Genomic DNA, 27,208 nt, shown 5'->3' on the forward strand with positions numbered 1-27,208 from the left:
TTTAGGTATTTTAGGTGTTTTTTGGGTGTTGTTTTTTTTTTTTTTTGATAACTTGGCCCTTTTAAATTTGGTTTTATCCATGCAAATTCAGGGTGGATTTGGTTATTGTGCTCTTCCCTCCCACTTTTCCTATTTTTAATACTCCCTCCCTTTTACTGCTTTCGTGGACATTTTAATAAAATTTTCTCATCTGTAAATTTTCTTTGTGAACAAAGAAAGTGTAAGTGTAACAAGGATATTATTCATAGCCACAGAAACATAAGAAAGTAAAAGGGAGTTTTCCTTCCCTGAAAAAAACAAAAAATGTGTCTCCAGCTTTCCTTGGAAATGTGTTTTCTTACATTGTGCTTTGGTTTTTGTGGTGCTGAGGGTTTCCCAGTGTTATTGGAAAACCCAGAACCCGAGGCGGAAAGCCAGACTCGGGTTTGCCTGTAAGCCTAGGTTTATCAAAGTGGCGTATGATTTTAGTTTTGTTCTAGAGACTCTATTGAAGTACCTGAAAGACAAGCGACTCCGGAGATCCAGAGGTGTTGATCCTCATGGGGTTGAGCTCTGACAACATGGAAGGCAACAGCAGTTGTGATGCATGAACTCCAGCTGAGCAAAGCAGCCCAAGGGACCTGCTGTATCATTCTTCAGCAAGCGTTGAGACTCTACCTCGGGTGAAAACTCTTCCAAGGTGGAAATCCCAAAGTGAAGACACCTGAGACCTGCACCCACCCTCCACCTCTTATGTGTTTTCTCACCAATGAGGCGTTAGTTTTACTCTTAAAGGGCTGACATCACCTTCTGTACTCCAGCAAAGTTCAGCACAGGCTGTGTGAATAACTCAATGTAAACCTGGTATAAATCTCAGCAGAAGAAATATCTTTTATCTTTAACCATTTACTCCCACTATAGGAATAATGGCAGTTCTTTTACATTTACATATAACTCTTGTTTGTTTTGATTTTTTTTTTTTTTTTTTGTCTCTTTGTCTTGGCACCTGCATAGCAGAAAACTTTACAGTTCATTACAGAAGTTTGTCCCTCTCTCTGCTCCTCCCTTTATTTACTCTGCTGCCCCCAAGGACTAGCAAGCAAGACCCCCAAGGTCAAGAGAGAGTAAAGTGTCACCCTTTTATGACGGATTATGGAAATAACAAACATGCCTGACAGTTTTATACAGCTGCTAGAACGGGTTTAGTTTTCAACAAATGAAGAATTTCCTCTTGTTTTTTTCTTTTGTATATTAATTACATTTTACAAATCTTGGTTTCCCCCTTATAACTTTCCCCCCACTTTTCTTTCTTTTTACGTTTTTTTCTTATTTTTTTTCCTCTTTTATTATTATTTCTTTTTTTTACAGCAAAAGGATCAATCACCAACATGTCCACTGAAAAGTCCGGGTTAGCAGAGTTTGGCTGTCATCTGGTCTGACTGTTTGAGGATCTCAGTGTTGTACAGGTCTAGAGCGTGGTTGACACGGATGATCTCACTGTTGGTGAGCTTCAGGCGATGCTTGAGCATACAAGAGAACAGATCCAGCTGGGGCTTCCCAGGGGCCACAGGAGGTGCCAGTCTATTGATTCGGTCCCGAATATCCAGCAGCAAGAGCATGACGGAGGAGGAAGAATAGAACTGCCCGCCTTGCGTGTAGGACTGGTTGACCTGCTGCACAGCACTGCGCAGTAGGTCGGCGTTAAAACGCAGGCTGTAGCCATACACCTGCACATCTGAGATCTTGATGTAGAACTGACGCTTAGTGGGGTCAGAAAGGTCCACTGGCCCTTGGCCAGTCTCGTTACGCAGCAGGGAGGGCAGCCGAGTCCGGCTGCGTAGGTAGATGTGGACAGTCTCGAAAAAGGTTTTCCACCGGTTGCCCAGCAGCAGGGTCCAGTTGTAGCACTGGCTGTTTTGGAGGCGGATTTTCTCCCAGCGCGGGTAGCCGTACTCCCCAAAGGGCATGTTCCAGCCCTCAGAGTGACTCCCGCTGAAGGGGTTGACGTAGACAAAGAACATGGGGTCCAGGCTGCTGTTGCGCATCTGGCAGATTCGCATGGAGATCCCAATCACCATGTGGATGAAGTCCATCCGGTTCTTGTTGCTCTTCAAGGTGAGGGACATGCGTTTGCGCCACCTGGGATCAAAGAAGGTGTCCAGGCGGATCTCGTTGCTGATGAAGGTGGTGTGCACATACAGACGAGAGTCCATTTTCTGCAGCAGGTACTTCAGCTCTAGGTCCTGGAAGTCCAAGTCCGTTTCAAAGCTGATGAACTGCTCGCTCCGCTCCGAGTCTACGTTCTGGGGCTCGCAGCGACCCCGGTAAAGCTTATAGCCCTTGTTGCATGAGCCGCAGAGAGAGATGTTGGCAAGGCTGCACATGGCACAGCTGTTGTTGCCCCCGATGATGCAGGGGATGGGGCGCTGGCACAGGCTGGTGCCACCATGGCAAACGCAGCTCCGCTGGCTTTCCAGAAAGGTCCCCCAGAACCCATTCTCGTTGCAGTAGAGCAGGGACTGGACCCGAGTAAGCCATTCCTGTATTGTCCTGCAGGTGGGAAGAAGAAAGCATTAGCATTGTAGAGTCTCACAGAGCCTTTGGTGTTGGCATCTTACTGGAGCCACAGTGTTTTCAGGGCTATATCTGAGGCAGAGCTCTCAGAATGCTGATGCCCTGCCGTGGCATCTGGGAGCTATTCCAGTCTATTTTGAGACTGAATCTTTCACCTGCTGTTTACTCCTTTGGTGGAGAACAAAAGCCCTCTAAGAAACAGCTAAAAGTTAGGATTGATCATCTAAGATATCTCTCTTCACGCTGTTTTAGGAGCTGAGGCTGGCACAGTCTCCTGCCAAGAATCTCATCAGTGCCACAGTGACAAAGTTCAGCGATGGGAGTGGAGCTGATAAAACCATGCCAGAGGCTGAGGTGCTATTGGATGTTGCAGGTCAGCATAGTTTCTAGGTGAGCAGGAGAAAACTCCTCTCCGCGTCATTGGTAACTCCCCCCTACTCTCCAAAATCAGACTTGTAATGGGATGAGGCAAAGCCAGCAGTAACCTCTGCTTATGGTGCAGAACTCAATAACAGCACAGAAGAGGGTGGAAGTCAGGGTGTGTAGAGACAGAGCTGTTAGAATGCTTTCTCATTTAAAAAAATCTGCTGCTAATTAACCTCCTCTTACAGCCTCTCCCTTTAACAAGCATCCACACTTGCCCACTCCCAAGCCCCACCAGTCCCACAACTGCTCTATCATCACCCTCACCTCCTCATCCTTACAAACGACACCATAACCCACGTTTGCTTTTTGTGTAACCCACTCGCAACATGGCCTTGCTGCCCCCTGCTCCCTCCTCCTCACTGCCCTGGGAAATCTCAGCACAGCAACTCCTTTCTCAGCATCCTTCAGCAGAACCCCTTGTTCAGCCGCCCGCTCCCTCCCCTCCGCCTCCCCCCCAGCTAATGAATACTTCATTGTCTCCTCTGGGCAAAAAGTTCTCGGGAGTGCTGCAGTGAGAGGACTGGCTAATGACAAATTAGGATTCAGTCCCTGTAGAACGGGAGGAGTGATTATGGACAGAGGCTCTCAGAGCTGGATTAGTGAAATTCATGGCACCTGCATCGCCTGACCTCCGAATAATCATTAAGCTGTAGGCTGTATCAAAGAAGGCATTAAATGATACAGCAGCGAAGACCAGCAAGATAATTAGGGGGAGGGAGCAAGTGCAGGGATGAGAGTATAAAACAGAGGAAAGTGCTGGAAGGAAAGAAATAATCAAGGAACAGAAGCAGAAACGGTGGGGGAAGAAAGAGGGGGGAAAATGTGCAGGTAAAAGGAAAAATGAGAGAGAAATGCAGTGGGCAGCAGGAACAGGGATGGAGAAAAGGGAAAACTGGAACAATGGCAACAACTGAAAGACAGAGGACAGGCAGGAATGAAAAGAAGTGGGAAGAAACTGAGTGGAAAGAAAATAAAAATGAGTGAGGAAAAAAGTACATCAGCAGGAAAATTCTAAAGTCTTGGATGTGGGAAGAGACAATTTCCATATGCCTCTTGCAGTAGGGAGCTGCCAGGGTCTCTTTCCTCTATTCACAGCTAACAGGAACTCTTCTGCTAGAGGAGAAGACAAGGTTGGCTGGGGAGCTTGGCAGCAAGGCAGTGACCTCTATAGAGGGAGATGATGACAGCTCTGGTCCCCGGAAAAGTGCACTGGGCTCCTCCTGGCTCCTCGGACAGCTCTGCTTTGGAGGGGAGGGGACAGCACAGCCTGGCATGATTGCAAACCATGCTGCTGACAGCAAAAAACACTCTCAAAACCATCCCCTGGGGACTGAGTCTGCCTTCTGCTCATAGGTGAATTTTTGCTCACTTTTTCAGCAATACAAATATAATTTTTTTTACACCACCTGAATCCTTGCAGATCCTGTTTGGAAAGCCAGCCACATGCACTTGAATTTATTATAGCAAGGTATCCAGATTCCAGGTTGAATCTCCCTAAGGTGCTGTGAGTGCACCTTGATTCCTCCACACGCCTCTTTGAAAGCTTCTTTCTTTGCCTCTAACCACTGATCTAAGCATGAAGCTGCGGGATGATAAACAAGTGGAAGACAAGCTAAAACCAAAGCAATGCCCCAGTATACAGACACTATTCACTGGGTTGCAGGAACGTGTATTTGTGCAGTGCTAGACTGGTGCATTACACAGGTTTTACATGTGGATAATGCCACTGAGCTCATGGGACAAGGACTGCCAGGCTGTACAGCAGGGAATGCAACAAACACAGTGTCAGATGACCATATCCTGTCTGTCTTAGGAAGAAACAATATATACATTCTTCTGTCCTTCTATTATACTGACATTCAGCAGAGCAAAATGAGAAAGGAGTTTAGGCTGATGTCTTGCAATCAAAACTAATAATTTTCCTGTTTGCCAGATCAACTTTATGAAGGGAAGATGGGAGAAGATCTGGAGAAAGAGGGTTTTTTGAGAGGAGTGTGTGTATATGTCTTAGCATTCAGCAAAGACACAAATAGGACAAAAAAAGAAAAAAAAAAAGTCATCTCTCCACCATCTGCTGATGGCAGCAATAAAGGACATAATTAAATGAAAATGCAGAATCCAGGGCAGAGCTGGGCATCGGCCATGGGAAGTGTGACAGAGTGAGAGAGGAAAAGTGGTATAAATTACCCCATTTTGTCCTGCAACTGGGACAGGATAAGAATATATGCAGGTCCAGGCACAGCCCTTCAGCTGACAGGAGGTAACGTCTGCAAACACAAATCCATGATGCCTCAGGCTGATGTGAATGGAACCAAGAGATGTCAGGGCACATGGCAGCTGAAAAGAGCCACTGTTGAAAAGCTGAAAGCCGGTAGAGTAGCCATTGGTTTTAATTTTAATTATTTTCTCTTTCATTAGGAAGTAACCAGTTTACCTTTTTCCCTCTTAATATCATTGCAAGTTATTTTGCCTTGTGTTTGCTACCTCTGGCCATCCAAAGTATAAAGTACTAGAGTACATGAAATTAAAAAAAGGAAAACTATGTCTTCAAAGGTCAAACAATTTTACACTCAACTTTAATATCTTACATTCCAAACTAGAATGGAAAAATGTGAGATTTATTTTGCTGTGTTTTATTGCTGTTGCTCCCCTGGCAATGCTGGGAATTGAGAGCCAGGTAATCATGCAGAGCTGGTTCACCATTTAAAAATTACCTCTTGTGACCAAAATAAAAAGTTTTGCAGGGCAGTGTTGGGCTTTCAGATGAGAAGTGGAGGTCATGTTATACAGAAAGGTGATGAATCATTTTCTTCCCTCCCGCTTTGTCATCTTTCAGGATTATTTGGGTCTGAGGAGGGGAAGGAGCTGATGGGTGTCCCTTGAGATGCATCTTTGTTGTAGATCGTGTCTGAGGTGATTAGAAAACCAAACCATACCAAAACAAAACCCAAACAAAAAAAAACCCCACAGTCAAAAACCTGATCCAGCAGGACTGGTTTGTTTTGGTTTTTTTTTAATTCCAAGAAAAACTGTAGAGATTTAACAAGATTTCCTTTGCAAACTCACCTTTCACTTTTAAACCAGCACTAGCTGCTGTGGAGGTACTTTTGGGCTTTCTGTATTGGAACAGTGAAGTAAAAAATGCTATTTTTATTCCCAGCAGCTGTGAGATGTATTCTTAACTAATAACTATTTGGCTGGAGCCCAGAACATGTATCAACCCCCCTGCTCCAGTGGATGTTATTTATATTTTACATCCAGAGTTTTAAAATGCAACTATAGGTAGTCATTCAACATTGAAGCTTTAACAGCTGAGGAGTGGTTTCTTTTTTAAACCAACAAACTTGCCTGCAAAGAGTTGTTTTTTTAAGCAAAAGCAGTGTAAAGTAAATATATATATATATATATATATATATTATTATTATTCCTAGCTATTGCAAAAGGTCATGGAGAACCAGCCTAATTGCCAAAAATCCCTATTCTTCCTTTCTTTTGGCAACACCACCTCTTCCTTTCCCTGAGGATAATCAACAGCAACCCTATTTCTTTTTTACATTGCTTTTGAATATATAAAGTAGGCTTACTATTATGTGTATTAAAGAGAGAGAGGCTTGCCCTTAATAGAACCTTTCCATCCTTTCAAAGCCACTGGCATGCTTGATAAGCGTCTGTCGTTCTGTACAGTAACAATTAGAAAATTAGAGTATTTCCAAGCCCTGTGAAAAGAAGGGTGAAATGCATCCCTCTCGCACTACACATCTGCCTGCCGAGCGCCTCCTCTGCCTAGCTACAAATGCAGAATGACAAATAAGAAAAGAAATTATAATATGCCTGGTGGTGTTGACTTAAACAAATCAAGCACATCAGTCAGCTAAAAACCCAGCTGCCATCATCCATTTCGTCCTACTTCCCCCAGATTTTTACAATATTCGTTGGAGGCTCCCTTTCTGCGTGGCTGACTTTTTAAAATAGACGAGAAAAGCTAAAGACAGATTTCTCTGAATGCTTTTCAGCAACATGGTTGGCTGGATATTTGCTTGCTATTGCTTCACTTCGTCGTTGTGGCACAACTCAAAATAATGCCTGGACATGCCTGTGATTCTTCCACCAGTTGGCTTGTTTATAAAATCTCAGCCATTTGGCAGCAATGGGCCGATTTTGGAAAGTTCTCCAGAGTTTTTCATAAGTGTTTAAACTTAACAAATATTTCTCCTCATTCTTAGTAAGTCCATGAAGTCTTTGTCCAGAAACAAAGAGACCTCTTGGTAATTAAAGAATTGTTAAGCCCTGGAGGAGTTTCCTGAGCTGCATAGTGATGGAATGAAAACTCAGTGTGCTTAGTGGCCAGGGGTTGGATGATAACAGGAGACATCAATCAATCAATTTATTTTCTTGAGACTGAATATTTAGGTAAGAGGGAGGTGAAAAAAACAGTTCCTATACAAATATTAACTTGTCCTGACCCTTCCAAGATAAGCATGGTAGAAAAGACTCTTGGACTAATTTTTTTCCTAGACTTTAAGTTGCTTCACTCCGGACAATGTAGAAAGAAACAGTAAGAAATGTTTATTCAAACCCATAGATGCAAGTCTCCAAAAATGATTGGAAACTAACTGAAACTCAGCCATAGGTCAGGGCTGGAAGGAGCCAGGAGGAGGTGACTATTAGATATCAATAGTTACTGTAGCTGTAATGGAAAATCTGCTCTCTCCATCTCTAGTAACATTGCCAGGCTTCTGGTCAGTGCAGCTTTAGAGGTTCATTCTGCATTTTGTAGAAGAGATGTGATCTATTCACAGTGAAATTAAAGCTTTGCTTTGGTGACATTCATTGAGGAGCACAGCTCAAAAATGGGCTGAAGCATCTTGTGTTCCATATGTCTGCTTTAACAGCAAATGGAGGCTGAAAACTTAGTTCTAGTATGTGACGCAGGACTGTTTTAAAAGCAGCTTAGTCTGCCTGGCTGTGTGATATCAGCCCTATAGAATATGATGGAATAAGTGGGTGCCATCCACCTGGGTGGGTAAGACCACACAGAAGGGATGTGAGTGCACTTCGGTATGTGATACAGGTTACCTACACCTCCAGAAATGTCAACCCATGCTCAGACTAGTTTTTCCCCCAGACCTCCATGTCAGCACATCCTATATCCAAACGCTTCAGCTGTTGTGTTTTAGGTCCAAGCCCAGCCTCAGCTAAATCACACCACTCCCACCCCCATGAAGGATGAAGGTACCTTTCTCTAGGCAGCTGGTGGTTGGGATTGTGCCGACACCGGACACTGAGGCCAAAGAGTTTGCGGGCAGTGCGCTGGATCTTCTGGCGCTGGGCTTCCAGGTTGCTCTGCAGCAGCTTGTAGCGGGTCTGCAGGTCCCAGTCATTCCCCCAGTGCTGGTGGATGCTCCCGATGGTCAGGAAGTGGTTGCTAGGTAGCCTTTTCATGAAGGATTTAAACTCATCTGGAAGACACAAAATCGTGGAGAAATACAGAGTATAACGAAGTTACAAAGCTTTTTACTAGGATGGAGAACCAACCGTGATGCACGAGGCCACCGGTGCTCTGCTGAAGGGAGGGAATGTCCAGTAACACACTGGTTTATCATTCTGCCCTGGGAAGCTCATTGATTTCATGGCTGTTGCTGCTCCCATACGGGAAATAAAACCCAGAGAATATTCAGGTGAAACAATATGGTTAATATATACAGGGTAGATTTTAAAAAAAAAAGAAGAAAATTCCCTGGAGGATGGGAATTATGAACTAGGGGTTATGAACAAAAAGCAGGGAGTTGTAATCATTGTCAGTTAGAGAGTTCTCATTTAAATTGTTGTTTAGCTGCTCCTAAAATGCTGTTTGTTGTTGAAGTCAAGTCACTTGGGCTGTGTTGTTAAAAAAAAGAGAGAAAAAAAGCTTTAAAAAATCCCCAGAGGAAGGGTTTGAATTGTGTTAAAATGTCCTGCTTTCTCATTTTTTAAAAAGAGTATTCTGATTCTTTTTTTTCTCGTTTAACTTCATTTGAAGTTAAATGAGTTGCTTTATGTAACAATGAAATTAAAATAAAGTAGTTTGCAGGGCTAAAGTCAGAACAAAATGTGTCAGTTTTAGCCAAAGGAAAAAATCTAATTGGTCCAAAAATATGTTGTTGAATGTTGTTTTGTGATCACTTTATTTCCATTTGATTTCATTTGATAATGAAAAACACCATTATGTAGGGCTTGTTTGAGTTTTTTTCATCACAAACCAGAAAATCTGATTCTGTTTCTGACCAACCCTTTCTTCCCTACTGAGAAGTGCAGTTTGCTTAGGCTCTGATGACCAGACTGGGAAATCCTTGTATGGAAATAACATGGAAAAAACAGATGATTCCAACTTTCTCAGTGGAAAATAACCTGATTTTCTGGGGGGGGGGGGGGGGGGGGGCAGGAAAGGGGGGACGCAGCTGAGGGCTCCCAAGATGGTCAAAGGCCATATCTGATGAGGTCAAATGGAGGGAGCCACATTTGCTTAATGTGGTGAAGAAGAGGCCAAGGGGCAATGTAATTACAGCCTACAACTGCTTAAAAGGTACAAAGGAGAGAAACTCTTCCTCTTAGAGACCAATGATGTAACAAGAAGTAATAGAGAGCTTGCAGCCTTAAGAAGTTCAAATGATTTCTTGAAAAACTTCTTCACTTGGAGGTAATGCAGCACTGGAATGTGCTGCCCAGAGATGTAGAAGAATCTCTTGTTTGAGACTCCACTAAACAAAACTGTGGTGGACTTGACCTACCCTGTTTCCCCAAAAACAAGACAGGGTCGGTGTTAATTTTTGCTCCAAAGGATGCTTTTTTTTTTGACTTTTTTTATGAGCTGTAACTAGGCCTTATTTTTGGAGTAGGGCTTATATTTTGAGCATCCTTAAGAATCCTGAAAAATCATGCTAGGGATTATTTTTGGGGAAACAGGGTAGTGCTGGTGGGAGTCCTTCTAGAGGGAGGTGGACTAGAGCCCTTCCATAGCCCCCACAATGTGTCCAACATGAAATGCAGCCATCTCTTCTTGAAAGCTTTCTACATTATTTTTCTTCCTTTCCTAATCCTTTTTTTAAAAAATTCCTTCATCCTATTGTCAGATGGAAGAAAAAGGACAATAGCCAAAAAAAATGAAAGCTTGTAAAGGCTGACATCTTTTCAGAAAAAAAGAAATAATCCATAGAATCATTGGAGAAAATCAGGCCAGATAATTTACAACCTATTCTCCAAATCTTATATATATTTGCATAACAGATTTCCTGTTATTGAATAACTTACAATTCATGCTTAACTGCCTAACAAAGAATATCTATGCATTAGTCAGTACCATCATTATATAGATGGTAAATGGATGTTCATGTCTTACTCATCACATGGTGAAACCGAGCACCTAATAAAAATAATTGTCGTTATTGCACTATGAAGATCCATGGGACATCTGCTTGTCTCCTTTCTTCCACAAAGATAGCTGAGAGATTCTTTTTTTTAGAAGAATCTCTCAGGTTTTCACTCTGTTTGTAATGCTGCTTTCAGTGCCCTTCTCCTCCCCAAAAATGATTCTCTTCTGTTCAGTGGTCCTCTGAAACTATCATCATGTATAATTGCTTCTGTTGACCATGCTGATTACTCCTGGTACCTTTCAGCAGTAAAAGCCTTGCATTCGCTTCCCACCCCTTATAAATCAATTTCCTCAAAAGCCTGTTTGTGCACAAGACCAAGCTCTTTTCCCTCTGATGATGAATGTGCTACATTTTTCATGGAGACGGGCAAAGGGAGAAATTTCAGTGCAGTGCGCACATTTTGATACTGCAGTGCAACACTGAGGGGAAAACAAATGAGCAAAATAAAAGCTGGGTGGGGTTGGTATAAAAAAAGGGAAGCAGGGGGTGAAAAAAAATAAAATACTTTCAAAAAAGAATAGTTTCTTCACTATTTAATTGTATTTTAGTTATATCTATCCCTGGAGGCCCCAACCAAGACTATGGCTGCATTGTGCTAAGCCTTGTACCTTTCTGGGAATAGCTCATTCTGAACCCTGAGAATTTCCAGTTAACTAATAATGCTGATTGCATTTGGTTGTGTTTTAGTTCTCTGCACAGAAAATGTTGCTCATGGCCAGGACTACATTGCCCATAATGCAACAAGGCTCCCTATTTTTGCAGAGTCACCCAGTGCCCTGGCAGTGACTCAGCATCACAGGTGGCCGTGTCAAACATCTCTTTCAAAGATGAAACATGAGCAATGGACTAAGAATTCCTGAGCGGATTCAAAGCAGCGTCAGTTCACTGCAGCCTCCTTGACTTTGAAGCTGCCATCCCAAATCACACCAGCTCTTCATTTGCCCCACACGATTTTTCCAAATTGACATAGGAATCCAACACAGATCAGAAACAAAATATAGATCTTTAAGGCTATCAGCCTCCTCCTGTGCAAATGGTATTTGCTTTCAGAGCACTCATGTGCCTTTCAGCCCACTTTATTGGAAAAACCTTCAGATGCCATTAGAGATTTTGTTTCTGCTGTTCATTATGAAGAAAATCCTCTAGTCATTGGGAATATTTATTAAAACAAAGGAGCAAAATACTAATATTACATTCTTCTGTGATAGCAACTTTCATCTCAAAGAATAAGTTCACGCATGGTGCAACAAAGTGATGAATGAGATGCAGCAGCTTTAAACATAAAGATAATCACTCCATCCAGCCCCGAAAAGCCTCCAGCCCTGGGTGGAATATGGCTCCAGCACAGCAGAGAATTGCACTGGAACGTGTCACTTTAACATAGCAAATGAAAAACACCTTCCCCCATTGAAATCTCAAGGGAAGGGAGACTGAATATCATTATCTACCAGAGTCTTTGCTTAGATCAAGTGCAACAAGTACAGAATGAAACAGTAAAACAATCACTCAGACTGTAATTTCTTTCTCCATAGGGCTCTCAGCTTATAAGTGTCTGGGTGAGATTTCCTGGGAATGTAAAGGGGTTTGATGAGTGGTGGTCAATGTGTGGCTCTTGAGCACCTTAGGTGGAGGTCCTATGCCAGAACTAGCAACTAGTAGCACTTAACTAGCAGCAGAGCTGTGCTGCCAGGCACTGCCAGTAATCCCAATTTGCGTGGTACTGAGCTAGTAGAAGCTTCCAAAATCCACATTTCAGGTTTGCCCTGGTGTACCCACCCCATCCATGAATCTATAGAAACTCATGGACTTCTTCAGCTAGTCACCCACTTCTGGAACTGGCCCAGCCTGGTGGCTCCCCATAGTCTATGGAGGGCTCTTCTCAAGGCGGTCAACAGCACTGAGCCATTAACTACTGCTCTGACTTTGCTCATCTGAGCACCAAGTTGACAGTGTGAGTTGGACATGAAAATCTGTGCAACAGCAGAGACATCAGCAGGGTCCACATTTTGAAGTATGAAGCAGTTCTCAATAGCTCATGGAGGAAACAGGCTGAGTCATTTCAACCATTAAGGGGATTAAGGTGACCTTCAACATCAAGAAAGAAATTGTTGCTGGGAAGACTTCTGAAGAAGAATTCTTCAATGCCTTGAATAGAGCTAGATGGTCCCTTCCTCATAGTTTTCTTTCCTAACATGGAGACCTGGACAGTTGTGACAATAATCATTAAAGAAAACTTATTGGAAGGTAACTGGCTAACACTAAGAGATGAAAGGCAGCACAGGGATAAGAAGCTCGTGATGAAATTCGTGATTAATTTCTGCTTAGCATCCACTTGCTAAAGGAAAGGATGTAATTGCACTGATAATATTGCTCTCTTTCCTACCTCAAGTCCTTGAGAGTGATGTTGCAAACCTACTATGGGTTACCAGCATCAACATGGAACAAACTCCGCTGACACCTCCAGTGTCACACTGGGAGAAAGTGAAGAGAGAAACGTTCACACCGGCAGACATCAGCACTGTAGGAGAGAGAAGTCATTTTCCCTTCTCTCTATCTCAAATGAGGTGTCATCTGGCCTGTGCTCTCTCTCCGTGAATTGCCTTTCACCAAAGCAGAATAAATCATTCATGCAAATCTGAAAAGCAATTTCTGCATCATTCATATTGTGGAAGTTTCTCTGTAGAACTATTAAAGAGAGATTCTGAGCTGGTTTAGTATGAAAAAACAGATTTTTAATCAAACAAACTGTTCCATGGAAAATATCCCCTTATACATACAATTACATGTGGTGTGTGGTTTTGTCTGTACGTGTACAGATTAAAAAGGCAATCCCTCAAGACTAAGATCATGTTTTTGGGTTCAACATCCTCTATTTTTATCCTAACTGTAACATTATATTAAGGGAAGAAAGGAGTATTAACTGGTATAACCTGACATACTTTGTTTGAAATAAATCAGTTGGAAAACACATTTTGCTCAGTTACCTGAATTCTCCAGATCTTTATAGGCTTCTGTCCAGGTCTTGGCCATGTTTGCCAGCGTGTACTCCATGATCTGGATGTCGGTGATGGGGCAGTTGCACTGGGGGAACTCCTCCGCACACTGACAGCCGCACTGGCTATTCCGGCAGATGTACTCGCCCTCGCCATTGCACATGATGTAACTCAAGGCAGACTGGACAAACTTCTCTTGTAAATACTGAGGGAAGATGATCTGGAGACCTGGCATCGAAACAACAGGCAAGGATGTGAAGGAAGAAAAAAAAAAGTCATTTCAGGTATCTGTTCTTCTTTTCAAATACTGTTTCATTAACAGCTTGGGAAAGTGATGCTGAGGAATTAAAAGCTGTTGGGATATTTCTCTCGGAGCTGTCATAAGGAAGGTGAGGTACAAATTGTGCAAGCAGTGAGTTACCTGAGAGCAGAGCCCATCTGCTTTACGAGAGAAGGGTGACAAATAACATTCCCCACCTCAATGCCCAGTGAACCCCTTTCATCCCAGTCCTGGATCCTGGTACAGCACAAAGCACCTGAATGCAAAGCCTCCCTTATTCCCAGGTGCAGGGTTTTTTTGATACTTTGCAACCAAGTGCTCGTTCAGAAGTGATGAGCATTATGCTGTTCTGCCATGTTTTGAGAGAGACTAAATAGGTTTGGTAGCACAGAAACAAGGAAACTACACACTGAAAGAGAAAAGAAAAAAAAAAAAAAGAAAAAGAAAATAACACAAGCAGACACTTGCAGAGTTAAGTGCCCAGCTCCCACAGTATAAATACAGGAGTTGGTACCTGACTCTCTTCAGCTCACTCCCTGCTAGGAAGGCTACTTGCCAAATCCTATTAAAGTGCAAATGGATGTAGTGCCAGTGATTTCAGTGGTGCTCTGAGGATTTACACTGCCTGAGAGATCTGTCCCCATGTCTCCTCCACAGCGAGTGTTTGTGTGTCCACCCATCTGTGCAGTGTAGGTGTGTACCCTTGCTCAGGTACAAGAGGACGTGGTAACAGTTAAAGTGTTTGCCTGGTGGACAGTGTACATGTTTTTCCATTCTGTCCTTCTCCAGCCCCCATCCCCAGGCTCCCTACAGTTGTCCCTGAGGATTCACAGCTGTTTCCCTCTACCTGGTAAGTCCTGCTTGTCACACTCAGTCAGCATCTGCCATGCACAAGGCAGAGATGACAATAATTCTGAGCAAGCGTTTCAGAGGAAGCCCAGCCTGCTTCGCCTTCCTTGTAAAAGGCCCAGGGATTTCAGAGTGGCAGATAAAGGAGTTTATGGCTCGAACAGCAGAGCTGAACTCCATCGTAATGAAGGCACGCGGGTCAATTACCCATCTGTTTGTGTTTCTATTGCGCTGAATTACGGTATCCGTGGCTGACAGCTCATTGGAGTGGAAGGAAAATAAGGCAATAATTCAGAGGATGAGAGTGTGTGGGAAGGGCAGGAAGGGCTGTGACTCCTTTCAGGAGTTCAGACCCATCTCTGTGATGGGTCGTGTTCACCTCAGGCAAGAGAAAAGCATCAGGCAGCACCCCCAGGACCCCATTACCCTTTTGCTTTTGATTCCACAGGGACACCTCAGCCTTGACAGGGTCCCTCTGAAGACTAAGTCTGGGGGGCATGGGGAGGGTGTTGAAGGCACAGGGACCTCTGTTTCCTCTCCCCCATGGCCAGGGCAGGGTTTCTGAGAGCATCATGGCTGGTGGCAGCAAGCTGCCCCCGTGTCTGACTGCATTGGCAGTCACGCGTGGAGCAGTGGCAGCCACCAGGCAGGGTGAACAGAGAGCAACCTTCAGCTGGAGAAGACACGTGTGACACTTGCACAAGGAAGGATTTCAGGCCTGGCACTTGGAGGCACCATGTCTGCATAGATCCTGCTGCCTTTTCTGCAGTGCTATTGCAGGGAAAGGAAGGGACACGCAAAGAGCTGACCACAGTCTGCAGCATCCCTAGGAACACCTCAAAACCAGTCTAAGGGGGATCAACACTTTAAGGTCCTTTTGGTCATTTCTGAGATGTTTCTCAATAAGCAGCTCAGCTTTCTTCTTGTTGTCAAGGCCTGAGGTTCAGTGCCTTTTAGGGATTTATCTGAAGCGACCACCACAGAGGAATGGTTCCTTTTCAAGCCTTCATAGTGGTGTTAGAGATAATGCCACCTGCCAGGTTCCAAAACTTTCCTTCAGGATGAAAAAGTGCAGTGCTACTGAAGAATGCTACTGAGATCTGTAAAAGGGGCTTGGAGAGCCTGAAGGCTGCTGGACTCACTGACTTTGCAAGCTCACAGGACAGGGGAGCTGAGCTTCTTCATGTGCATTGACTATTTATTCATGGTCCATGTCCCATGAACAAATCTTTCCACTCTTCGCTTCATAGAGGAGGAACCTGTCCTGGTTGCTCCTCCAACCTTTGAATATGAGGCCCAAATGCCCATAGGCTCTTCAGCTCACCATGTTTTCTCTTTGAATTGTATACTCTGATAGCAGCACTGACATGCTGTCTGCTACCAACTACAAATAATACTGGCTTTGAGATTTTTTTTCTGGATGGGAGAGGAGTAAAAAAAAAAAACCAAACTAAAGTTTCAGGGAAAACACTTCGCATTGCAAGGGACATCTGTTGTATGTCTCAGCATGTGCAGAAACATCAATATCCTGCCATCTCCAAAACATAACATGGTCCCATCCTACACTGCAGGGTGCCTCCTGTGAATACATGATTTTTGTCCATAAAACTCACGGTTTCTAAAAAAGATGTTTCTAGGATAAACTTCTCTTGTAAGAAATTATCTCACGTTTAAGAGGTAATCAGAGCCCCTGTACACTTAGCACCAATTCAACAAAACACTTACATAAACACTTATCTTTCATCAGGTAAGCAGTTCTGCTAGAATCCATGCGGTTAATTGTCGCATTTCACAAGCAGCACATTTTCAAATATGTGCTTAGACCAGAAACACACAAATCTAGCTACTCATTGCAACACACATGCATATGCCAAATACAAAGCCTTAACTTTATAACTGCAAACATGCTGTAGGAATTACACGTGACACTGAGATCTTCAGGCCAGGAATTTCCTTGTGGAATAAATCGGTTTTAAGGCTACTGAAATACAACCATGCCTGCTTTCACTTGACATATATATTTATATAAACAACCCCACATTTATCCTAAGACTGAGATACTGGACCATTTTCGTGGCTGAACCCCTCAATTCAAGCCAGCATGTGCAAGGAATGGGTTCATGCTCCACAGCAGCCTCAGTACACGATGATACACAGAGAAGTTTGCTGGTGAGGAGTGTTAACAAAAATAGCTTAGTTTTGAAGGCAACGTATTGATTGGAAGGAGAAATCCTGCTACTCTGTAAAGCACATATTCCTTTTTAAACATTAAGAGCAGCACAGATTTGGTATGGGTTTGTCTTAGATAAATACAGGCAGAATATGAAGTGTCTGACAAGGGAGCGTGTCCTTAATTCACCTAGAAAAACTATTAGAGAGACATGATTGGCTTTGGACTGTATATAAAAAGCTTCCTGCATTAAAAGAGGTAAATTTCCCCAGCGCTAAATTAGAGCTATTTGAAACATTTTCCACAGAAGAGTTCTCTGTTGAAAATGCAGTTTCATTGAAGCATTTTGTGAGAGCATGTTGACTCCAAAAGCTCTTTTGACAGGGAAAGGTCTAAATGTATTTTTCATAATTCCTCATTTTGTTGCACTGAAAAGCCGAAATGTTTTGTGTTGTCATTAGTGCTCTGTCCATCTTGGCAAATACTTTAATATTAATTGTAATGGAAATTTTAATACTCTGCCATATTTGTCATAACAAGCTACCTAAGATGCAGTATTTTCTGTTTAATATCACAATGTTTAGAATAGCACAGGAAGATTTTACCTTATTGAAATAGTGCCATGTTGCAATATTGGTATATAACGTCACGCTGTCCAAAAGGATATGTCTCTGGAATTTTAATATCCTGAAACTTTTCAAAATTTTGCCTTTTTTTCACTCAAATTTTAGCCTAGAGAGCTGTTAGCATCTTCCCCTCCCATGCTCTGGTTTTCTCCTTTTCCAGGCAGCTCGTGCATCAGCCTCGCTGGAGGTGGAGGCAGGCAAAGTTATGGCTTCATGCTGGTGGCAGGGACAGGAGGACACGAAGTACAAATGAATGCAGCCACCTGCGACATCCTGGTCCACAACAGGATCCCCCCAGTACTGTAAGGGGACACAGCTGTCCCCATGCACAGGACAGGGAACCTGACACAGATGTACGTGCATAGTATCATAGAATTATTTTGTTTGGAAGAGACCCCTAAGATCATCAAGTCCAACCATAACCTAATTCCAGCACTAAACCATGTCCCTAAGAACCTCGTCTACATGTGTTTTAAACACCTTCAGGGATGCTGACTCCACCACTTCCCATGCTGGGTCCATGTGGATGCTGGTTTATAAATCAGTCACGCTTTTCGGCCCATGTACCCACAGGTGCAGAACCAGACACCCTGCACTGTGCGTGCATCTAGCTTCTATCTCCAGGCTGGCTGACCTTCCCAAACCCTATATGCAGCCATTGCATCGCCTAAAGGACACGTCTTGGAAACCATGACTCTCAGGGCTGGGCGCCAGCGAGCAAGTTCAGAAGCAGAAATTCTCCCTGTCACGAAGATGCTGCTCTTTTATTGAGCCGGCCCCAGACAGACTGACAGGAAGGACTAACATGGATTTCTGTCAGCAGCTCATGCTCGGTTGCTAATCAGATCAGAGGAGACTCGGTCACGATCCATTACCTGCAGCCCTGTGATTTATTCCTAATAAGGCCTCTCAGAGCAGAGGAACAATCCTGGGTAATTATCCCAAGAACTGCACTCCAGATTAGGCAGAAAACACTCAGGTGTAGCTTTAGAGGTCACTTTGTTCTATGAGGAAGAGCTCTTGCCTTCCTCCCTTCCTTTGCATCTCCTTTGGCTCAGGTCTGGCCGCTCTCTGCACTGGGTTATGCCATGAAGCTCCATGAAGCCCATGTGTGGTTGACCACTGAGGTCCTGTCTGCTCCCACCAGAAATCTCAGCCTTGTCCACCTTACATCCCCTATCTCTCCTTAATTTTCCCTCTTCCTCCACCTCCTTCCCTCTCTTGGGTATCTTGCTTTTGCTCTTATTTTGTAGGATCAGATCGCCAATAGAGATCTATTGATTTACCCACTTACCAGTTTCTCTGCCTATAAACTGAGCTGTCTGCTTATTTAGCAGTTTACCTAGTTATCTGATGTGTCATCCTTTGGTTTTCATTACCAGCAGCCATCATAACAGTATATAAAACCCCTCAAATTGTTTATTGTTAATTAGGTAAGAGCCACAACTCAGTGACTTAGATAATCACCGAAATAGTGAAAACCACCTGCTTATTATTTTTAAAGGCAAATAATAACAACAATAATAATATATCCACAACATGACTCAGTAAATGAAACTCAGTTTCTGTGAAACTAAGATTAAAACAGCACTTGCCAAATTACACTCAAAGCAGAAGATGTAATGTAGCCCATTCATCTGAAAAATTAAAATTTGTGCAAGTACAAGGATTCCAGAAATAAAACCATCTGGGCAAATGAGCAATTAAATCCCACATTTCCTTATTTTGTCAAAAACTTGGGAATAACCATAGTAAATTACATGCCCAGTGAATTTTCTCCTTCTACTGAAGTTGACTTCTTGCTAACTAGCATGTATTTATTTATTAATTCAGTCATGACCTCTATCTGTTGACTTCTGGACTAGCTCCCCAACCGGGACCGAAGCCATGGCTTCTAGCATCTAAATAAAACCTCTGTGACTTTTCCCAAAGATTATGGTCATTACAGAGTCCCAAAAGCTGATCTGCAAACCTCTTACGCAAATCACCAATTTGGGAGGGACAAAGAGACATGGGCAGAATGTCACTTCAGTATTAATGGAAAAGGTCAAATTTATTTATATCAGTGTGTGTGTAATACACAGAAATCATCAAAATTCAATAGCAGGGGGCCCGGACACTTTGCTGGGATCCAGTCTGTAGTTCCTTGTGCCTTAAACTCAGTCCCTGTCAAGCCCTGGCTTTGCTGTGCTGAGCATCATATGAAGCCACCAGTTCTGCTTCAGGGAACTTGGAGCAAAGACAACGATCATGGCAAACAAAAGAGTGGAAAAGGCTAGAAAAAAGGCGTCTCTCATTTCATCCCCCCGCTCCATGCCCTGTATCACCCTCTCCCTCATTCCTGAGCCCTACCTTGCAGGTGGAGTTTGCTCTCAGTGCTTTGCAGAAGGACAGAACTCACAGAGTCCAGATTGTCGTAGCTGTTACAGCCCAGGGGGCCAGTCCGAGTTTCTGTTACCTGTGGAGGAGGTAGAAGAGAGAGTGTTCCCATCACATCTTCCCCAAGCAGGTTCAGACCTTGTAATATAACAGCCCCTTGTCACCAGCTGATGCAATCCCAAATACATCTTCCCTAATCAGGGAAAAATGCCCCACACTGGACCGACACAGCTAATGTTTGGCACCCTCACAAGCTGAAAAACTAGAGTGAATTCTATCTGCTTTCTTTATGGTACTGCATGTTATTCTGAGCTTGGCAAGGAAGTCCTGCAGATTGATGTTTCTCATAGAGGATCTCCACTGGAGAACATCAGAAGCCAGTAGAGGAATTATTCCCTGGCTTCTCTTATTGGAAAGCAAGACACAGAGATGGATTGCCAGCCCACAATGGTGCCTGGAGCTCCCACAGCATATGTGCACACCATCCTTGTGCTGAGGATGGATGGAGGCACAGATGACCTGCAGTGCTGTTACTGTGGTTGTTGTCGTTGGTTTCCAGCCATGGAGGAGAGCTGCCCTTCCTGAATTCAGATGGGGTGATTATCTGCTGTCACTGTTTCAAAATCTCAATCCAATTTCCCATCCAGAAGGGAACGGACTCAGCCATGAGACACCACAGAACAATAACAAGAGCTGAAACCTTTCAGAAGTGGCTAACAATGACAACTCCATCCACATCACCTTCCCTGGAGTGAACTCTGCAACAATAAAATCCCTCCCCAGTATAGGATGATTGCTTCCAGAGAAGGCAGCCTTTGTCTGCAGAGCCATTTCCCCTATTTTGTATGCTCTGAGCAGCTCCCCTTCCTTCCTGCTGCAACCCTCAAGCTGTCTCTCAGTCCATTTCATTCCAGATGCCTCAATAATTCCACACTGAGTTTTTCACCTTTTCTTGTAGTAAATTCATCTGTGGGTTGTTTAGCAGCCTTACACCTGCAAGAGGAAAATACTTCTGGGGTGCACAGGGTTTCCCATTTCACAGACCTGCTTTTCCCTTCCAGCCTCCATCTCTGATCTGGATTATCTGTTCCATCTCTCCCTTCCAGAGGTCACTGCCACATATTGTGGAAGTCTCCTCTCCTACACAACCATCACACTGAATGCCCACCTCTTTCCAGATATTACTGGCCCTAGGGAAATATATTCTTCAATAAGGTCCATAAGAGACCAACCTACCCCAGGAAATCATCCCTACCCAAAATCCCTACAGTATTTGTATGGACGTACAATCTTCTTTGTCTTCCCAAGGCAAGATACAGTACCTTAATTGCTCCGGTAGAGATCTGGATCTCATGGAGTCTCCTCATGGTGCCATCACGGTCTACAAAGTAGGAGGAAGCAAGCTGGTGCAACGCTTCAACACTCTGGGTAGCATTTCCCGACTTTCTGTCGAGGCGGGTTTTGTCCATGTACATGGTCAGGGCCTCCTCTCCTGCAGCAGAAAGAAAAGATTTCAGTAAGGCCTAAAAGGATGCCACGTTGGGTCATCTTCTCAGGAACACGATATCACATGTTGCACCTGAAGAAGGAAAAGTCCAATATCTAAAGTACTCTGAAATGAATCCACCTTCCTCACCAGAACCTCAGTTTTATATATATGAGCCTCTTTCTCTACGCAGCCAGAAAGGCCAGGTCCACCACACTTGCAGATCAGCTCCAGTGAAGTGAGTAGATAGCGTTTTGGACATTTATTATCCAGCACATCTTTACCACAACTGTTGGAAAGTGTTCAGACTAGTGTCCCCCTTGAGGAACGCTTTTCTCCGTGGGCAGTGCCATGGGAATGACCCACACCTGACCAAAGGAGGTGCCGCTTTTATGCGGTTCTCTCTGACCTGATTTTTAGAAGGAGCAAATGATGATTTAAACTGCAAATAGGACATAAGTACGTGGGTGAGTACAGAGGACAAACAAATGCTAGTTGTACCTCTTTAGCTTGTAATGACCACATAAAAGGGAAAGGGCAGGGGTCTGAGTGAAGAACAGCAATCAGAGGAAAGGGAAATTGGGAACATTAAGTTAAACCAACCACCCTTGCTCCTTTTTTTTATTCCCCTCTCCTAGCGTCTCATTTAGTGAACTTAAGTGGAAAGTGAAAAATACTATGCAAGATAAGGGATAACAGCTGATTTCAAGCCAGTAATCACAGCAAATCTGGGAGTGAAGTAGTTAAGACCTGATAGCACCAAACATCCTAAACATTAGCAGAAACCTGAATCTAACAAAAGTTATATGAAAAGGACACGAAGCTGAGAAGTAATATTTACCTAAAAGTTCAATTTGTGCTGCATGAGCCAGATTAAAATCCTGTTCATTCTTAACAAAGCTGGCATTATAGAAGGAGTAAAAAGGTGGAATATCACCCTGCATTCTTAACATCTGAAGTTCTGATTTTAAAAAATGAAGAAAATATATACCCAGGATAAGAATGTGCCATTTCTACATAGCTCTTTTAATGAGAAAAATAGTACTTGTTCTGATTGGATGGATGCATCGCTGATGAATACATTGCCTCCGGCAACGATAGCATGGTCAAAGAGCAAAAATGCACCAGTTTTTAGGCCAAGAAATATTTCCTTTTTCAGCATTTTTGCCCTCTCCCCCCCGCCCTGCTTTTTTTAAAAAGAGATCAAGCTTGTTTCTTAAAAATTTGTATTAGCTGAAATCATTCAATTTCTCCAAATAATTTATTTTACTGCACACATGCAACAAACAAACAAAACCAAATAAAACCACAACAACCCAAAACAAACAAACAAAGCCCTCCCTTTTGCTTTCCTGGAAGTTTTCCAGCTTTTATCCAGAAGCCAAATGCCTAAAAACAAACCAAAAATATTCTGGCTGAAAATCAAAATAGTTTTATTGGATTTCAGTTTTTCAAGTGATATGTTGAATGTTGAGCCTTTGGCTTTGATATGAAAGATGGAACTTTCTTGTAGAAAGATGGTTTTCATCAAAAGAATTGATCAGTTGGGATCTTTTAATTGGCTTCACTGGAGCTAAGTGGAGAAGTTTGGCATGTAAAACTTAGTCACTTTAATATTTTGTTAAAAATAACATGCTATCTTTTGACAATGATCAAAGTTACTGTAGTAACAATATCATCATTGTCACTTCTCACAAAAACACCTTCCCCAGAAAATGACCAGCTTTGATTTCCTTTATCACCGTTAACATTATTCTGCGTTGAGACCTTAGCAGGGATCAAGGCTCTGTCACATCAAGTTCCATCCACATAAGCAGCAGAAAGACGGTTCCTGTCCCTGAGGACTTAAAACCCACGTATCTGATGAGACACAACAGGTGTACGCAACAAACAGCCAAAGCACAAGGCAATAAGATGACTGTGATTAGTGCGAGAAAAGCAATCACTGCACACCAGACACCTGGCCGCTGTCACTGCATTTTCAGGTGTCATCTTCAAGGTGGGTTTTACAGTTTTACAGCTGAAGGAAGGTCAGACTTTGGGAATTTTTGCAAGGCAACTCATTCGCCTGGATAGCATTAGCCAAGAGGCTTGGGGTAAATTGGCAAGTGTTTGTTTTGAGCCAAAAGTTTTGTATCTCTCACATAACAGAAATATTTACCAGCATGGAGACGCAGCGAATATAAATGATGTTTTGACTCCATTTCACAAGGCTGTGAAAGGAGAGGGAAGACCTGAGATAATTCTTCCCTTAGCTGCGGTTCTTAGAGGAACCTGTGGGATCCAGGTATCAACTCTTCAGTTCCACCAGTAACTGGAATAAAAACCCAGTTTTTTGTAGAAAAATATCATGCCTTCTTTTAACAGGCAAGGTGCAAAAATCAGAACCTTTTCAGTCCAGACCAGTTTGTTTTAGCAGAGGAACGCTGAGATTGGAGATCACTTGGACAGAGACCAACAATGCTGGTTTCTTTCACCAGGAGCTCCACCTTTAGCTTTGAGTCCTCAGACAACAAGCAGCAGGCAAAGAGCAGCTGAGACAGCTCCTTGACATCAGACAGAAGAAACTTGTGCTCTAGGGCAATGGAGGTCAGTGATTTCCCCACAAAAACTGTCATTTTTCCTCCCTGAGATGTTTGGATCCCTCCGCTGGGAGGAGGATGAAGAAAACAGGAAAGTAAAGCCCAAGATATTTTATTATATTGAGGATATTTGGTTGACCTGAAGAACAAATACTGTCCCAAGGACTGAAGGTTGCTGAGCAGAAATCATGTAGCTGAAAACCTGTTCTGTGTACATGTGTGCAGACCTGGAAAAGCACAGCATCCCCATAGAGAGTGTGCACAAGAAAGCAACCCTTAGATCAAGAGAGGTTAATAGACTTTTGCTGCATTATTAAGTCTTAATTTCTCATTTATTAAGCAGATGCTATATCCAAAGTTGTCTTTCCTTCAGGGCTTTCCCTGCAAATTGGCTCTCAGCTCTGTGTGCTCCATCCTGGAGCATGGATGCCCTCAAAATGACCCTTTGCCAATCCCTTTGTCAGAACTAAACTGGAGCAGAGCTGGTTTTTATTAGGCTCCTGGGGGACCCGACTGCTCTGTAGGTTGAAAGGCACCAGAGCTGTTCCCCATGTGACCAGGTGTGAAAATAGCTGCTGCATTCAGGTGGGCTGGCCTGATCCATCACCCGGCCCCTGGGGTCTGTGCAACAGCTGGCATTTAAAAGCCAAACAATTTCCTGTGTGCTTGTCACTTGTTTGCAACCTAATAAGACATCAGGCTAAGTTTACAAACCACTGTAAATCCAAAGCAGAATTCTTGTAACTTTTCTGAGATCTGAGGCCCTGGGAGAGCAAGGATACCAGGACATGTCTGCTTTTATATCCCAGTGGTCTTGTTTAGCCCACAGACTGTGATTAGAGTCTGTCCTCCTTGCATAATGCATGCCCAGCTACATCTACATTTTTTCTGGGACTGCCATTGCCAAGATAAATCCTTCTTTTCTCCCCCCACCATTGCTCACCATGCTCCAGGCTGATGGAGCATTTAGTACTCTTCTCCAACACCGGTTTTCGTTACAAGCCTCTGCATATTTAAAATTGTTGCGTTGTAAAATCAGGAGAAGAAACAAGCCACTGTGAATAATTCACAACCTCACCCAGGCAAAACTAAAAATATATTTTACCAAAGGTCCTTCTCATTTTCAATTTCCGCAGATGTGAGTGGCAAGGAGAAAAAGTCATATCAATGGAATGAAAAGTAAATCCACAAAACCAACTCTCAACACCTTACTGGACTTTTACTTAGCTGATTTGGACTCTGTAAAATATGGTCCTGAAAAGTGATTTCCTCAGTAAAAAATGAGTTTCTTTGTGCAGACTTCATTAAGAACTGATGCAGACAGTCACTCCTACCCGCTTTCTCTCACATTTCTTGCTGATGGAGCAGACAGTTTGAATGCCTGGACTGGAATAGAAGCCTGAGGTTCTTTGAAGGACTTTTGCCACACAAGAGGCCATGTGACTTGAATGGAACCATGCCAATTTACCTACCACCTAATTTGTGCATGAATCATATGCACACATCTAATCTCATCTACATCTCATCCTGCAGAATGCTTTGAGAACAGACAGATGGCCAGAAATTCCTCAAAGTTCACTACAAACTTCACAAGTTGTCAGCACTGGAGGTCAGGCACATTAGAAGGGGCAATGACAACAAACTCCACTAAAATTAAAACCCTTTACCACCACCCAATCCTTCTTACAGATAATCTTTCTCAAAATAAAGGCATTTAAATGCATGCTCCAAAGGGTTAAAGAAAAGTAAAAATGGTACAAGAGAGGGTGGCAAAAAAACCCAAAACAAAACAGCAACAAATACCAAAAGAGCTGCTGATTTCCAGCCCCCCACACCCCATTTTCAATGCTCAGAATTTGAAATTATGCACCACCAATAGCAAAGCATGCACATGGATTAACAGCCCTACAGTCCTCTGTCTTATGGCATCACCAACATATTCTGCTTGCACACACGAACCTCTGCAGTCCTTGCAGATACACTTTGAATTTTACTTAACTACTGTTTTTTCAGAAATCTACTCCACGTTACTGCTTTCACTTTGCATTCAGCACAGGCCTTTCTGTCCATCGCTTCCCCTGCTACCCAGCTCCTTGAACTCCCTTTTCCTGCAGCTCTTTAGAATTCTTCTAGTTCTAGCAAGAAAGGATGGGGTTTTTTTCCCCTCTGCATTTGGTTTCATTCTGAAAAAATAAAAAGAGGGATCAACACACTCTAGTGTCAAATCAAGGACAGAGGCACAGGAATGACAGACAGGCTCCCCAACCAAATGGAGCATGTTTATCTTGACGCACACCGGTACCCACATGGTTGTCGGAGGAGCACAGGTGCTCACGTATCACAGATGCCGAACTCGCACACTTTGCACTGTGAATTCATTTGCAAAGGCTATTTGTACTCCGGGGGTTTTCACACCATCTGACGAGGAGATGAGTTTCGGCTGAGAGAGCTGAAGCCTGGCTCTGTGCTACCAACCAGCCTCCATGCAACACGGCCAGGGTTTGCGGGTGCTCTCCAGTGCCTTCACCACCCCACCACCCACGTCAAAAACCACCCCAGGTTGCCACCTACCTCCCAGGGTGGCAGAGATGAGGATGTGGGTGCCGTATTTTTTGATGATGGTATCGATGAACTGCTGTGTGGTGGGTCTCCTGCCGAGGAGGCGGATGCTCCTCTGAAACTCAGGCATCAGGGGCAGTGGATTGTGGAGCAGGTCCCTCCGCTCGATGGCTGTGTTCCTCACCTTCCAACGGGCAAACTCCCTGTGAGACAGCACAGGAACACAACAGGGGTGAGGCTTCGAGTCTGGAGAGGCAGGGAGAGCCACTAAGGGCAAGGAAGGAGTATGGTGAAGGGGACAATCCTGTTGACATCCCCACGTGGATACACACATGAAGTCACAAGGCTGGACAGAAGGGAAGGGGGAGGAGAAAAGGAAAAGTGAGACATTACTGTACAATAATGACACATGTTAAGGATCAGGGTCTAAGCTGATGAGGCAGCTTGGGAGGCTCCAGAGGTGTCTGACAGAGGCTGCATTTCCCTATGAAGAAATCAGGCTGGTCCTTTCACCTTCACACACACTTCGGGGTCTTACACCTCTCCACAAAGCAGCAAATTCTGGTTTCTGTCAGCAAAAGAGCTGGTCAGTTAGACAAACTGTAGAGCTAGACCAGTCGATCATTGCTATATCCACCTGTCCGCTCTTGCAAAGCGAGGCTGAAGGAAACACACTTTCTCCAAATATATTAATCTTTCAGCATCAGCAGCAAAAGACCCTTTGAAAAAGATCACTTTGAAAAACAATATGCTTGATAAACCATCTAAAAGGATTGATTCAGAGGCCATGATGAAAATGGAGGCTTGGTTTTTTATTTATTTTTTTTTTCTTTATTTTTTAAAACCTATGAAGTGATTCTCAAATCCCTTCTTTTAAACTGATAGCAACTGGAAAA

The 27,208-nt window shown here is 43.5% G+C and overlaps 1 protein-coding gene across 1 annotated transcript in view; it reads right to left on the bottom strand.

Moving 5' to 3' along the window:
• Positions 1–803: 803 nt before the first annotated feature.
• BRINP1 (BMP/retinoic acid inducible neural specific 1) overlaps positions 804–27,208 on the bottom strand; it is a gene marked incomplete at its 5' end in the record, with an annotated part of 54,622 nt that continues 28,217 nt past the window's right edge. Inside the window, 6 exons of the mRNA XM_080355952.1 lie at positions 804–2,529; positions 8,216–8,438; positions 13,373–13,609; positions 19,659–19,764; positions 21,008–21,177; positions 26,325–26,515. Coding sequence (XP_080212078.1) covers positions 1,389–2,529; positions 8,216–8,438; positions 13,373–13,609; positions 19,659–19,764; positions 21,008–21,177; positions 26,325–26,515 — 2,068 coding nt within the window. The 3' untranslated portion in view covers positions 804–1,388. The remainder of the gene's footprint in view (positions 2,530–8,215; positions 8,439–13,372; positions 13,610–19,658; positions 19,765–21,007; positions 21,178–26,324; positions 26,516–27,208) is intronic.

This window comes from Nesoenas mayeri, assembly GCF_963082525.1.
Source record: "Nesoenas mayeri genome assembly, chromosome: 18".
Classification (NCBI taxonomy): domain Eukaryota; kingdom Metazoa; phylum Chordata; class Aves; order Columbiformes; family Columbidae; genus Nesoenas; species Nesoenas mayeri.